We start from the raw sequence: 14,406 nt of genomic DNA on the forward strand, positions 1-14,406 counted from the left end.
TATATGAATTGGGGTCGGCAAGTGGTGTGTACAATGATTAGTATGTATTTATACAGTTTAACCCTTTATCCTAAAAAGAAGAAACTGCTTAGCTGCTGAAAATGTGTTAAGCTTTCATTTGTCGGTCACTTACAGTATGTATAGTCAACCTAAATCTACTAGTCCATCGAACACTCCCCTCTCCACAGGTTAACAATGATGCTGTCTAAGGATGGCTATGCTGCTCCTTCATAAATACATTGGAGGAGTGAAAATAGCCATCCTAACATAGGAGGTGTGTTAATGACTGGATCACCGGGTGAAAGTAAAGGAAAAAATGTAAATACAGTAAACAAATGCAGCTACTACACCTATGGACTGGCAAGCTGCAATATAATACATTTTTGTTTTCGAGTTTGGATATACTTCAAGCTGGTAGGCTGAATGAGTCAAGTTCAAAGTTTTTTCTAGAGGATAACTTACAAACCCCTATTTTTGAAGAGACACTGTCACCATCTTTAACACTGAAGGGACATTAGGATTAAAATTAGGATTTAAAAGGAGTGATTGCTCTTGTTCTTTTCATGATTTATACCCACCTTGCTGATAAAATTGCCCTGCTTTTTAGGACCACCTCTGACACTTTCAGGTGTGTCAGAGGTAGGGTTGCCACCTCATCCCTTTAAACCAGGACACACATTAATTACACAGGTTCTGATGCTAATATAACGAACATAAGGCACTAAGCGAGTTTAATTACCACCTTAAAGTGATTGTAAAGTCTCATTTTTAAAAAAAAAATAACAAACATGTTATACTTACCTCCACTGTGTAGTTGGTTTTGCACAGAACAGCCCAGATCCTCCTTTTCCCGGGTCCCTCGTTCCTGCTCCTGGCCCCTCCCTCCAACAAGCAGCTAGCTATGGGGGCACCAGAGCCGAGCTGCAGCTCCATGTGTCCATTCAGACGCAGGAGCTGCCATTCAGCCCCGCCCCCTCTATCTCCTGATTGGCTCACTGACTTTGACTGACAGCCGCGGGAGCCACCGTGGCTGTATCAGTAGGGAGAGTCCCAGGTTGGCCGAGGGACTTGTGGACATCGCAGGTAAGTATTAGGGGGGTGCTGGTACACACAGAAGGGTTTTTATCCTAATGCATAGAATGTATTAAGATACAAAACCTTCCTGACTTTACAACTCCTTTAATCAGCCAAAGAACCTGTGGAATTAATGTGTGTCCTGGTTTAAAGAGATGCGGTGGCAACCCTAGTCTGAGATGCTGTTTTTCCACAGATGTTCCTCACCCACTGCTAACTTGCTGATCTGAGATGGAAGATGGCACACTGTGTGCAACAACAATCTCATTAGCTGCTATCATTCATTCTTAATGAAACTGCTACCTAGATTACTCCCTGCTGCAGCATACAGTATCTGGCCTGCTCACCAATTTGCTGCGGATATTGTCATGCATGATCTCAGTTCACAGGGCTTAGGCTGTGTCTGGGAGCACAGCAGCAATTTGATTACAAACATTTTTATCGAAAAAGATTTGTCAATTCACATAGAACATATGAAGTAACAATCGTACGCTGCAGGGGTGAGTAAACCCTTATAACCATTTCACAAATAAATGAAAGATAATAGCTATTGGGTTTACTCATCGCTGCTCCATAGAGTGTGCAAGGGCTCTGTTATCAGTCGTGCCTTCAACACCACCCAGAAGTGTCAGAGCAGCCCTACATAGCAAGTCCATTTTAACAGCAAGGGGAAATGAATTGTGTAAAGTAAGCGACCCTAAGTGGTCCCTTTGTATACTTATTACCACTCATGTCCCTTGAATGTTAAGGCCCCTTTCACACAGGCGGACCGTTCAGATCCGCCTGTTCGTTTTTTTTGGCGGATCTGAACGGTCCCCCATGCATTCCTATGGGGCATCGGATGCCAACGGAGACATGTCCGCTGACATCTGACCCGATCCGATCCATCAAATCTGGACGGATGGAAACCCTATTTTCCATCCGTCCAGTGGATCGGATTGGATGAGAATGGACAGACGGTCCGTTCCCATCTGATTTCCCCCATAGAGATGTATGGGGATCTGACAGCTGTGTCTCTGCACACAGCGTGGAGACACAGCTGTCATCCTCCTGCTCAGCAGGGGATCGGCGGCTCGATATTTATATTTTCATATATAGTTATATTAGGCTGGTTGCTAGTAGTATGTCAAAGATAAATTATGTGCATAAAATATCACTTTAAATAGTTTTTAAAGAATCATGAGGCAATTAAAGGAGTTCCAAACAGTCAGTGCCAAATTACAGGTGTTTAAGTGCAACTATGGGAAATATGAGAACTAGTTGAGCTATGTAATCAAAATTACATATATGATATAATCTGTCAAAAGCGTTACCACAGCAGTTTTTGCTTTCCAATTAAAAAATGGTGCTCTAGCTGCCTATAAATTGTTAGCTGTGGTTGAACTTTATTTGTTGTTCTCTTATTTGAAGTCCATTTACATACATGTCCATCTAAAACTACCCTGTGCACAGGGTGGCAACACTGCTGTGCGATTAAACTGCAGAATGAACACCCTATTACAGGTAGTAGAAAAATAAAGCTAGTTGCAGAATCAGCAGGCATTAAAAAATGTTAGCCCTATAGATTATGCACTATCCTATGTCCCCCCATTTTTCCTCAAGTGATCTCAGGATATCTCTGTTGCCCAAACAACATTGTTTATTTTGCCCAAAATCCTCCATTGCTAGTAAGATCAAGGTAGTACAGGGTACTCACGGCCCTTCATAAATACTACCTGCAAGTCTCTCATGTCTGCTGGCACTGTGAGGCAGATGCAGGTACTTTTCTACACATATTCTGGGACTTTTGGGATGTGGTGCAGGTGTATGTCAAGAAACTGACAGATGCTGATCTGGGGAACATTTCTGCCTATTTCTTACTGCACTTTAATCGCATGTCTATAAAGTGATACAAACACTCCCTCTTGATACATCTGCCTAATGCAGTAAGAGCTTGTATCCTGCTCAAATGGAAACAAAACTTACCCCCTACTCTGGACGTTTTTTTAAAGCGGTTGTAAACCCGAAAACGAAAAAAAAAAAAAAAAACCTGCAAGACAAAGGGATAATGAGCTAGTATGCATCGCATACAAGCTCATTATGTATTACTCACCTTAGAACGAAGCCCTGACACGGACCCCCGGACATCGCTGCGGGCGCTGACATGATCCCTCGGCGTCTCTTCCGGGTTCGGCGGTTCCGGCGCTGTGATTGGCCAGAGCCGCAATGACGTCCGAGTGATTTTCCGGCAGGCTTCCGGCAAGGCTTCCGGCAAGGAAAACTGAAGGTCCCCCCGGACCTTCAGAGCGCATGCGCCGCTCGCGTGAGCGGCTGCAAGCACTGCAAATATCTCCTAAACCGTGCCGGTTTAGGAGATATTAATTGTACCTACAGGTAAGCCTTATTATAGGCTTACCTGTAGGTAAAAGTGTCAAAAAGCGGGATACTACCGCTTTAAAAGGTCCAGGATCTTTAAACCAGGTGCGATTTAAGTGCAGTGAATTTTCAGCCCATTCATTTGAATGGGCCCAAATCACACTGCACCACACCAAAAGTGCATGCACTACTTTAATCTCTTCTGGACTGCCCCACGCATATATACTGTGACAGGGCAGCCCTCCTGCGCGAAATCAGGTACCTGTACGTGATTTCATGCAATGGGTCTGGGGTGCACACACCTGCCGCCAGCGACCCACTTCCGCTGTGATTGGACACAGCGAGAGCCAATCAGCAGGTCTGGTGGACCTGATGTTCACCGGCACCTCGCAATCCTTTGGGAGAGAGGCAGAACAGCGGTCTGCCTATGTAAACAAGATGGAGATCTTGTGTTACTGCTAAGCAGGAACACAGATCTCTGTCTTCTCCCAGTCAAAGCACCCCCCCCCCCACAGTTAGAAAGCACTCCCAGGGAACACATTTAACCTCTTGATCGCCCCTGAGGTTAACCCCTTCCCTGCCAGTGTCATTAGTATAGTGACAGTGCATTTTTTTTAGCACTGATCACTGTATTAGTATCAATGGTCCCTATAAAAGTGTCAAAAGTAAGTTTGTGTCCGATTTCTCCTCTGCAATGTGGCAGTCCCGCTAAAAATCGCTGATCGCCGCCATTACTAGTCAAATAAATAAATAAAAATTCAATAAAAATATTCCATAGTTTTTAGATGCTATAACTTTTGCACAAACCAATCGATATATACTTATTGGGATTTTTTTTACCAAAAAATATGTAACAGAATACATATTGGCCTAAATTGATGAAGAAATTTGATTTTTTACATTTTTTTTATTGGGTATGTTTTATAGCAAAAAGTAAAAAATGTAGTTTCTTTTTTCAAAATTGTCAGTGTTTTTTTGTTTATAGCGCAAGAAACAAAAACCGCAGAGGTGATTAAATACCACCAACAGAAAGCTCTATTTGTGGGAAAAAAAAGGACATCCATTTTATTTGGGTACAATGTCGCATGACCATGCAACAATTGTCAGTTAAAGTAACAGTGCCGTATCACAAAAAATGGCCTGGTCATGAAGGAGGGTAAACCTTCCGGGACTGAAGTGGTTAAAAAAACTCACTGCAACGCGATCACATGCTACTTCTGTACGATGTGATTCAGTGCAGAAGGAAACTGCGTTTGTGACTGATGTTTGGGGTGTTGTTAGCATTGTAGTGACACCCATTGTAGATCACAAGTGCAGTGCATTTTGAACACCATGCGGGTTTCCTGCACGTCGTTCTGGTGTAAATGGGCCCTTAAGGCTTTGGGTCACAGTGTACAAGGTCTGGGGTTTAGCGAAATTAGCTCCCTGGACCCACTTCCCCCATCTCCAACCTTGACCTCTCATATTTGCTCCCCCGACACTTCTTTTCCCTTTTCTATTTTTCCTTGTTTCTCTTTTTCTGTATATTTCTATTTTCTCCATCATTTTTTCCTATGGTTATAGACTCTCAGTATCCTTTCACTTACTTGATCATGGATATATGTAATACACATTATTTGTCACTTTTGTAACCAAGACAAACAGCGTATTTTCCCACCCCACTGTGTTGGTGGCGGGAACACGCAGAGGTTGATTTACTAAAACAGAGTGCAAAATCTGGTGCAGCTGTGCGTGGTAGCCAATCAGCTTCTAACTTCAACTTCTGCAATTAAGATTTGACAAAAAAAAAAAAAAAAAACTGGAAGCGGATTGGTTTCTTTGCAGAGCTGCACCAGATCTTGCACTCTCCAGTTTTAGTAAATCAAGCCCAAAGAAGCCCACTTCAGTCTGAGTTTTCTTTTCCCATTTGGAAAGCTGTAGATTTTACAAACTAGCATAACTGGAGGAAACATTGGGTTCTACTCTTTGCAGACTTGGAAATGGACAGTCATGGAGTCATTTGTACACATAGGAATGATTTTTATGGAAGTTGTTCTTCCATTCTTATGTTATCTATATAATTGTAGTTGCTCCATGTACTTGTTTTGCTATGATACTCGTTATTGTACCTGTCTGTTTTTTCTTTTTAGACAAATGCTGTACATTCTTTTTTACCAGGTTGTCTCACGGCAGCAATAAAGACTTAAAAAAAAAAAAACAGAGCATCTTTGCTTTGCTCAGCAGGATCCCTTGCTGAATCTGAACTGAACAGGATGGATGTCAGTGTTTTGACATCCGTGCCCGTTTAGTGTGTGTCCACATTACACAAGAGACCTAGATGGACCCATGATGGTTCCATGGACAGTCGGATGTAAACAGACTTTTTTCCATTTACGTCAGATTACCTTTGATCTGCCATGTTTAGGTCTGAAAAAACAGAAAAGAACTTTGTGCTTTTCCATTTTTTTTTTTTTTAACTGGACCTTAACATACACGGAAGTAGGCAGGTGGAAACAAACACAAGTCCATTTACATTAGTCTGCCATAGACCCACATGGAACCCCCAATCAGGTCCACCTGAAAAACTGACAGGCGGACCTGATTGGAAAGCCTGTGTGAAAGGGCTCTTGGGCTCCATTCACACCTGAGCGTACTGTTTTCAGGTGTTTTTTTGGGCTTTTTACAGGCGTTTTTTCAGGCGTTTTTTGCAGGTGTTTGGAGGAAGGCATTGACATCTAACAAACGCTTGTAATCAGTCAAAAAAGAAGCTCATGTACTTTGAGCTTCAGGTGTTTTTCTTCTGGAGACAAAACACTCAGATGTGAACAGGGGCCATTGAAATGAATGGGATTTTGCTTGTTGGGCGTTTTGAGATTTCAGAGATGAGCGTTTTAAGAGCTGAAATACACTCAGGTGTGAACAGGGCCTTACAGGGGTTACTTATAAAAAAAAAAAAACTGCTTTTTTTTCTTCAGAGATTGTAGCATATTTGTAGTTTTGAATTGTGGCCATAGCTATAATTTAAGGACCAAAAAAAAAATGACCAAACTACAGTATTTATTATGCCAAGAGGAAAGGTCCAAAGCATAGACTGAAAGCATAGACAAATAATTATAAAAAGAACCATGTCAGCACCTGAGTTACTCTATCCCAAGAGTAATGGGCCTATAACACTATACAATTGTTTTTAGATTTGTTCCTTTAGATTTACCAAAACCATATAATATGAGGTCAAATCTAAACACTTTCATTTTGTATGTAATCGGGCACTACATAGTTGAAGGTAAATCTAAAGGAAATCTAACAACAAAAGTTGTATAGTGTGTATCCAGCTAAATGCACTTTAGCTAGCTGTACATGGCTAGAATTGTGTTTGAAACAATGTTTGATTTCCTAACGGTTAATGGGGACAATTTGATAATTGTTTTTGACCATTTTGACAAACAAATTGAACCCGAAATGTGGTTTTATTTTTCTTGTTTCTTATCAAAATGAATTAAATTCCAACTGTTAGACCCTGTTCACACTGGGGCGAGCCAACTTTGCCGGGCGACCTGTGAAGTCGCGGCGCGCAGCTCGCACCGCGACCTCGGATCGGCCGGCACGGACTTCATATAATTGAAGTCAATGCAGGTCGCTCCAGGTCGCCCCAAAGAAGCTCTGGACCCTTTTTCTAAGTCAGAGCGACTTGTGTCGCTCCTATTAGAACGGGTCCACAGCTTCTCTATGGCAGGCGACCTACGGCGACCTGTCAGGCGACCAGGTCGCCCCAGTGTGAACCGGCTCTTAAAGGTAAAGTTTAAACGTTAGTTGTTTGTAACAAACCTTTGTTCATTTAAGTATTGTATGTGATCGGGTAACAGGCATAAACATTACATTGCTTCAGTGCCACCCAAAACCGAATGTTAAAATTTGAACCACTGGAATGGCAAACACAGTTTATTAGAGCTTTCGCATTAAATATTATGGGTCAATGAGGGTGCTATCACATGCTCTGACAATTGATTTTTCAGAATTTCTGTATAACAGTTCTAAGCAAATTCTACCCAGGTATTACTAGCTTTTGTGAACTTCCCAAAAATGGAATTCATGGCAGGAATGCGATCTGGAAACTACACAAAGATGTAGAACCTGGTGTAGGAAGCACAATCGTTTTACAAGCATAATTTGAAAGCCAAATGATGCAATCAGTCAACAATATATGTTGCCAAGTATTAAAGTTGTGGGGCATGTGTAGTAGCATGGATAGTCATCTCCTGAGTGCCACTGGGACCAATGCCATTTAACAGGGCCATGTGCATCCCTTGAGGCAAACGCTTTAGTGCTCCTATGGTTGAGACTGATTCTACCACCCAAAAAAAAAAATTCAAATCCAACAATGGTTAATTCAAATAAAAAAGAGATTGTCCATGATCGCCCTGATTACCAGATTTCAACATTATTGAGCCATTATGAGAAGTTCTGGAGCACAAATTGCAAAGTACATTTTTACAACATTACTCCCTTAACATGAAAAGGGATTTTCTAGTTAAAGAACTGTGCAAAAAGCCATTACACTTTTTAAAGGTCTATAGGATTGCATACAAAGAAGGAAAAGGGTGGGTCGGCTCTTTAAATGTTTTAGATAATGTTTTAGCATTTGTTGTTTCCATTTTTTGTCCACCTCTGTAAATATATATTTATACTGCATTTTTCCTAACAAAGATTCTTCTACCACTAAGCACTTGATATTTTATGTGCATCAAATTTAAAAAAAAAACACACACATTAAAAATACTCAGAGAGTGTTATTCATAATCACCATAAGCAATGTCCCACAGCATTGTGGCTAGCCAGATTTTTAGCTTACTGTGCTCATATCAACAATAGATTGATTCTGATTGGTGGAATTGATTAGTTCACTTTGAGTTAACTAAGCCCAAAAGTAATACATTTCTAAGATGCTCAAAGTAAAAAATGTCCATTAACACATTGTTACAGGGGTTTGGTGTTTCATTTGTTGTTTGAATGTGATGTGACAATCACTTGAATTGAAATGTTAAATGTTATCGTACTAAGCGACATATAAAAGAGGGAATGTATGCACAATATAAAGTATACAGCTGAAATATGAATACTTCTTGGCACACGCTAGGTGATGAATGATTCCAAGTATGTAGGTTATGGAGATGGTGGAAAGGTTACTGACTGGGAGAGATTCCTAAACTGCAGTGAAATGTGAGAACAGCTATTTGTGACGGGCATACAGAGTTGAGCATACGAAGAGGGGGCTGGGAACACAGCTAAAGGGGTATAGGAAAGAAAGGTGTTGTCAGGATGATCACAAAAATGAAGGTTTTCATAGAGAAGGGTGACACAGGAGATCAGATGTCCCTAAAGACAACACAAGTGGAAACACATTCACACTGGCATATAGCAATTAGTTGAAGTCATCAGAGTGGAGAAACAGCTGAAGACTATGTAAGGTTGACAAGCAAATGTGGCTTGGAACAGCTGTTAAAACATATTCTTCATAGTGAGAGCGGTCTTAATTTAAACAATGAACATTATACACACCATACACTTTTAAAGTAGCAGAGAGAAGCAACAGAATCTTGGAATCAATAGAATGTTTGCTAAGAGACATTTTTTTTCACATTGCCAAAGTTTAAATGTAACTGAGTTTCTAACTAAATTTAATTGAAACGTGCAAGTGAGGTAGTATTGCGGTTACGGTTGCATAAAATATACATTACACCTTCCTCTGATTAGTTATGCATTTAAGATAAAAGAGCAATCAAGTCAAGTGATTTAAATACATTTCTGCTTCAGCCCCCAAAAAAGGCAACTGTATACAGCAGACTTTAAAATGAAGATGTGTAAAGTGCTACTAAGAAAAAAAAATATCTGCAGCACTTACCCATTCCAGCAGTTTAATAAAGCCCAATGGTTCTTCTAGCCGCTTCCAGCGCAGGCCTGTCAGTGGGTTCTAGTGAATGGAGGAAGAGGTCAGTATTTAACCTCATTCACAGAGGCAAAGCCACCCCTGACACACAGTTCACCCCTCGTGCTACCTTTATGGCCCAGCCTTTGTGGCCCTCTTCTCTGTCCATCGTTGCGGAGGACATTCCTGTAGACATCCTTTTAATTCAAATTCGTGCCAGGTAGATAAAAGGAATCCCAAGTGTGAGTTCTTCAGCTTATGTTGCAGATCTTCTTGATGTGTTATTTATGGCCGCTTAGTATGATTTCACCAACAGCTCTCCCTCTCTATACCGATTGCCTAGCTTGTCTAACTTTATGTTATTCTATCATATATGCATTAGCGTATGCATTTCTATAAATCCCTGACCAGTACCAATACTTCTGTAGTCACCTGTAACATGCACCAAATTATTCTTGAAAGTGATATTTATATAAACACCCTCTGGTTGCTTTCAGTGTGCTGTATGCCTCTAAACTTAGACTTTTTGCCTTTGTGTCTGTATTCTGGACAGGTCCCTGGCTCTATGCCCTTTGCTGTCTGCCTATCTTTCCTTCTGCCCCCTCCCTACTCCCTCTCTCTATCCCACACTCACCTCCTCACTCCCTTGCTCTCTCCCAGAACACTGACAAAAAAAAGTCCTATTTCAGAGTGGAGCAGAGTGAATGCAAGAGACACCTGATCCCTACACACACCCCATTCCAAAAAGGGAGATGAGCAATCATCAGTGCAGTTGGTGGGAGGTAACACATTACTTCACAGGGTCTTCGTGGTTTCTCTGTTATCTCATGGGTAATACCCAAGAGCTGACTTTAAAGAGGTCACCAGGCTTTTCTGCTAAAATATCAAACACTGTAGTTAAAGGAACGGTATAAAATGTAACCATATTGAAAAGACACAAACATGTTTCTAAAGTGACCAAGATCTTATCTCATAATAAAAAAAAGCACCATGTAAAAAAAAAGAATACATACTAATCAGGGGAAGCAGTGACTTCAGTCTTTGCTCTCTTGCAGAGCTTTGACTGCCACTGGTATATGACTGTTCCAGGTGTGTCAAATACCTGGTTCAGATTATATTGTTATTAAGTTTATATATACAGATCTTAATTGCTTCATCGTTAAATAATATAGATTCATTTTTGTTTCGATTTTGGATTTATTTAGGCGTACCTGATGCTATCTCACAAAAATAAATAAAAAAACTAAAGGTATTTTGTAAATGAAGAAAAAGAATACTTACCTGTCTAGTAGTTTGAGACTATTTTTTCCATACTTTCTAAGCCACTAACTGGAAACATTTTATGTGTTATTATGCACCATAATTCAGGAAAATATAAAATAAAATGCAGGAAAAAGACACAATAAACACAATTTATATATGGCTATGGCCTAAATCTAGTCTGAAAGAGAAGCTGATGCCCATACTGTGTGCCCCCCCCCCCCCCTTCTACTCTTCTGTTTCTCCTGTGGTTAAATGGATCATCAGCAAAGAAAATTAAGTATAAGCAGAGCTGAGAGCCAGAGTGGAACTCTAAAAAAAGATGCCCAAGAAAGAAAAAAAGAAAAAAAAGCAACTTTATCTGCAATACTCGCACGCAATTAGTAATGAGGTCCATCCTTTTCAGTAGGAGAAAAGGTATGACTTCTAATGTTATCAGACCAGCTAGAAGACCCTTGGAAAAAAAAGTTATGGATGTGTGTGGGAAAGTATGCATGCGTGGGGAGAACTTAAAACATAGTCCTGTTTTAGGTGGACCTGTTGCTTTTCCTTGCAAAATCACATGCATTACAATCTGATTATATAATTTGATGTACAACCTTGTTTAGGGTTGCCATAAAATATGTATCATGAGGGCCTAGATAAACAAGCCATTTAATTATATATCAATTCAGGTAGGCCATCCCACTACATACTTGTTGGTAAAATTTAGAAGACATTATACAACCAGATTGTTCCTTGTGTCACGAACGTTGGCTATTGCTCGGAAAATTTTGGGTTTATTTGGATCTGTAACCTATAGCAGCATCACCAGATTTTTGTTTACCACAATCCAGTCAGTATACAAAAGTATCACAAAAAAGTGTTTGGTGCACCAGCGACTATTATTTAGCTGCCTGTGCTAAAGGATATAAAAAATGAAAAATTTACTATCAAATAACGTAATTTTCCTTTCCTGATGGACTCCATGGCAGCATACATTTGGGTAGCCCAGCCCTCACTCCTACCCCATAGGACCCCACTCCCATAGATTTTCAGGCTGAGCCAGAGGCCGCGTTTCGTAGCTAGCCTATTCATGACTTTGGGAGGGAACTCCTGCTGCCATGGAGTCCATCAGGAAAGGAAAATTACTGTAAGTATTTGATAGTAAATTTTCAGTTTTCCTGACAGACTTCCATGGAAGCATATGTTTGGGAACTGCAGGAATTGGGGGAAGGGGAGTATGAATAAAACGTAATGAGGCTATCGGAAAGGTTTGTAACATATTATAAAGTATATGTGTGAACACTTTTACAACATCATAGTAATGTAATACATAGAGCCGATGCCCCAGTTTCCCTAAACATAGGGGAAAAGGTAAAAAAGGGGGGGACAGTTGGGACTTTAAATGAAGTGCATACAATTGGTTGGGATATGTAACATGGCTAAAATGATTGTAAAAGTGGGTCCACAACATAGCAACAAAGAAACACAATTTAATGATGTGGGTCATCAATGATACAAATATCCACATAGGGCATAGGTACATGCATATAGAGATGGATAAATATTGCAGTAAAAACAACATAGAATAAATACATATTGCATAAATAATGACAAGCTGGTATGGTAACTCCAAATTCATAATTCAGACAGACAGCAATGCTGATTCCAGAAAGTCACATCATAAAATGTTGAAATTCCAGGCGATTAGGTAATTGGGTATATGGTAAACATCATAACCTCAACGCGTTTCGTGGACGCACAATGCCACTTCATCAGGAGTAGATGTTTGTAAAATTGTGGTGGTACTGAATTGGTACTGAAACTGTGTGAACTTGGGGTGTCCCCCATGGGAGCTGAGGGCGTGGTGCACTAGGCTGTACACGCTCATGACGCTGGGCTCACGATCGTGTACAGCCACAAAGAACCACAACAGCTTTAATGAAAGATATGTCATCCTTCGACTATACCTGGCACCCTTTCACAGGGAGCCCATGAAGCCTAAACACTCCTGGATGAGTGTGTGGTGAATGCTTCCATAGGACCATAGACTCTTAGACTTACATCTCAAGGATCAGAACATTCAGGGGTATGTGAGATGAGTACAGCCACACACACCTACACAGGTTGAACTGGATGGACTATTGTCTTTATTCAACCTCACCTACTATGTAACTATGTAACTATGTGACCAAGCTTTAAGCTTCATAAGCCTAATGACTAGCTGGAATGACCAATCCAGCAAAAAATTCAGGTTGACATCTTCGTCCTGCCGATTCTGCTAGAGAGAGTGACAAATATGTCCTAAAACTCTGAGCAAAACAGTATCTTGAGAACATGCTCAAAAAAATCGCAATATCCATGGCATGGAACCAGTTATTCTTGGCGGTCTTGCAAATGGGAGGAACAAATCCTTTGTTCTCATTGAATACTGAAGCCACTTCAGATTGCCGCCAAGTATGGATAAAAACACTACCTGTACTGGGCAGAAAGCCACAAGGATCCCTCTCGGCACAAGGCCCTGATCCCGGCAAACCGCCTGACTGAGAAAAATAACCCATAGAAGGGCTGCCTTTATGACTGAGACTTTATGCAAAACTGAACTGAAAGAGATTCCATCTGGAGCAGCAAGCTGTCAAGGCGCCTTAAGGACCCCGATTCTGGCCAAGCTTCCTGCTAAGGATGTAGCCCTAGAGAGATTAACATCATTGTTCAATCCTTACTCCAACTGGACTGGAAGGGATCACCAAAAGATCCTTCCTAGCCTGAAGCTGCGAACTTGGCAAACTTCCTGGCTGAAGAGATAGCCCTTAAAGTGCATGTCTTCATAGCTCAGTCTTTACCCAAGCTGGACTGGAAATATAACTCACCTGGAGCCAGCAAGGAAATCCAGAGCTAGTAGTAAGCCCTGCCTAGAGTGTCTTGTTTCTCCTTCTCAGATGCAACCCCCATCAAAATATTGTAAGAGTAAGGGATAGTCTACCCATGAGACATCATGGTTGATTTACTAAAGGCAAATCCACTGTGCAATACAAGTGCACTTGCTGTTTTTATATTCCTTGCATGTTCCCCTCAGATCTACAGCAACTGCACTTCCAAGTGCACTGCGTTGCAGTTAGTGCAAAACTGCTAGAAAAAAAAAAAAAAAAAGATAGACACAAGCTAGACAGTGGATTGGACAGACTCAGTGGACTGGTGGACAGACACTACCCTTTCAAATTAATACTCCCAGTTAAGTAGAACAATATTATAGTGCAGAAATAGTGCTAGCTAGTCATTTTAGCATGTTCACCAGTTAAACGGCTTCTTTTCTTTTCATAAATTGCTAGCACTTCACTAAAGACATGCTCACTTGGTACTGAGGAAGGAGCAGCAGAAAGGTATCTTCTAGCATGGGAAGCAAGTTTTTTGAAGCGTTTCTCATTTTCTTTCCACCACTGAAGAGGATCACTTCTTCTGTCAACTACTGGTTCCTTTAAATTGAGATGAAGTTCATCATCCAGGCTCATTATTGAAGATTCTGATGAATCCACTGCATGAGGCCCCAATAAAATGCTGAACATTGCATCTATTTGACCACGATGAATTTTCTCTTCTGTTCGTTGTCTTTTGGAACATTTTTCTCCTGCATCCTGCTCTTCCACATCAGAAATCTTCTCTTCTTGTCCTTGACTTTTCTTTTCCTCAGGAGGAACCTTCTGCACCTTCTGTTGAATATCTTCTGTCAGCCATTGCTTTGCCTTGGCCAATAAATCAGAGGAGAAAGGATGATTCTTGTATCGAGGATCCAAAAGACATGCAAGCACAACAGTTTTATCCTCCTCATGCTTCTC

General features: G+C 40.9%; 1 protein-coding gene across 1 annotated transcript in view; it reads right to left on the reverse strand.

Annotated features, from left to right (window-relative positions):
* The window catches only part of SYPL2 (synaptophysin like 2), a 54,592-nt gene extending 44,594 nt beyond the window's left edge, over window positions 1-9,998 (reverse strand). The window contains exons 1-2 of the mRNA XM_082246187.1: window positions 9,462-9,998; window positions 9,308-9,376 (exon numbers count right to left, since the gene is read on the reverse strand). Coding sequence (XP_082102313.1) covers window positions 9,308-9,376; window positions 9,462-9,527 — 135 coding nt within the window. The 5' untranslated portion in view covers window positions 9,528-9,998. The remainder of the gene's footprint in view (window positions 1-9,307; window positions 9,377-9,461) is intronic.
* Window positions 9,999-14,406: the final 4,408 nt, after the last annotated feature.

The sequence above is a fragment of the Pelophylax lessonae genome, assembly GCF_965119305.1.
Source record: "Pelophylax lessonae genome assembly, chromosome: 2".
Lineage (NCBI taxonomy): Eukaryota > Metazoa > Chordata > Amphibia > Anura > Ranidae > Pelophylax > Pelophylax lessonae.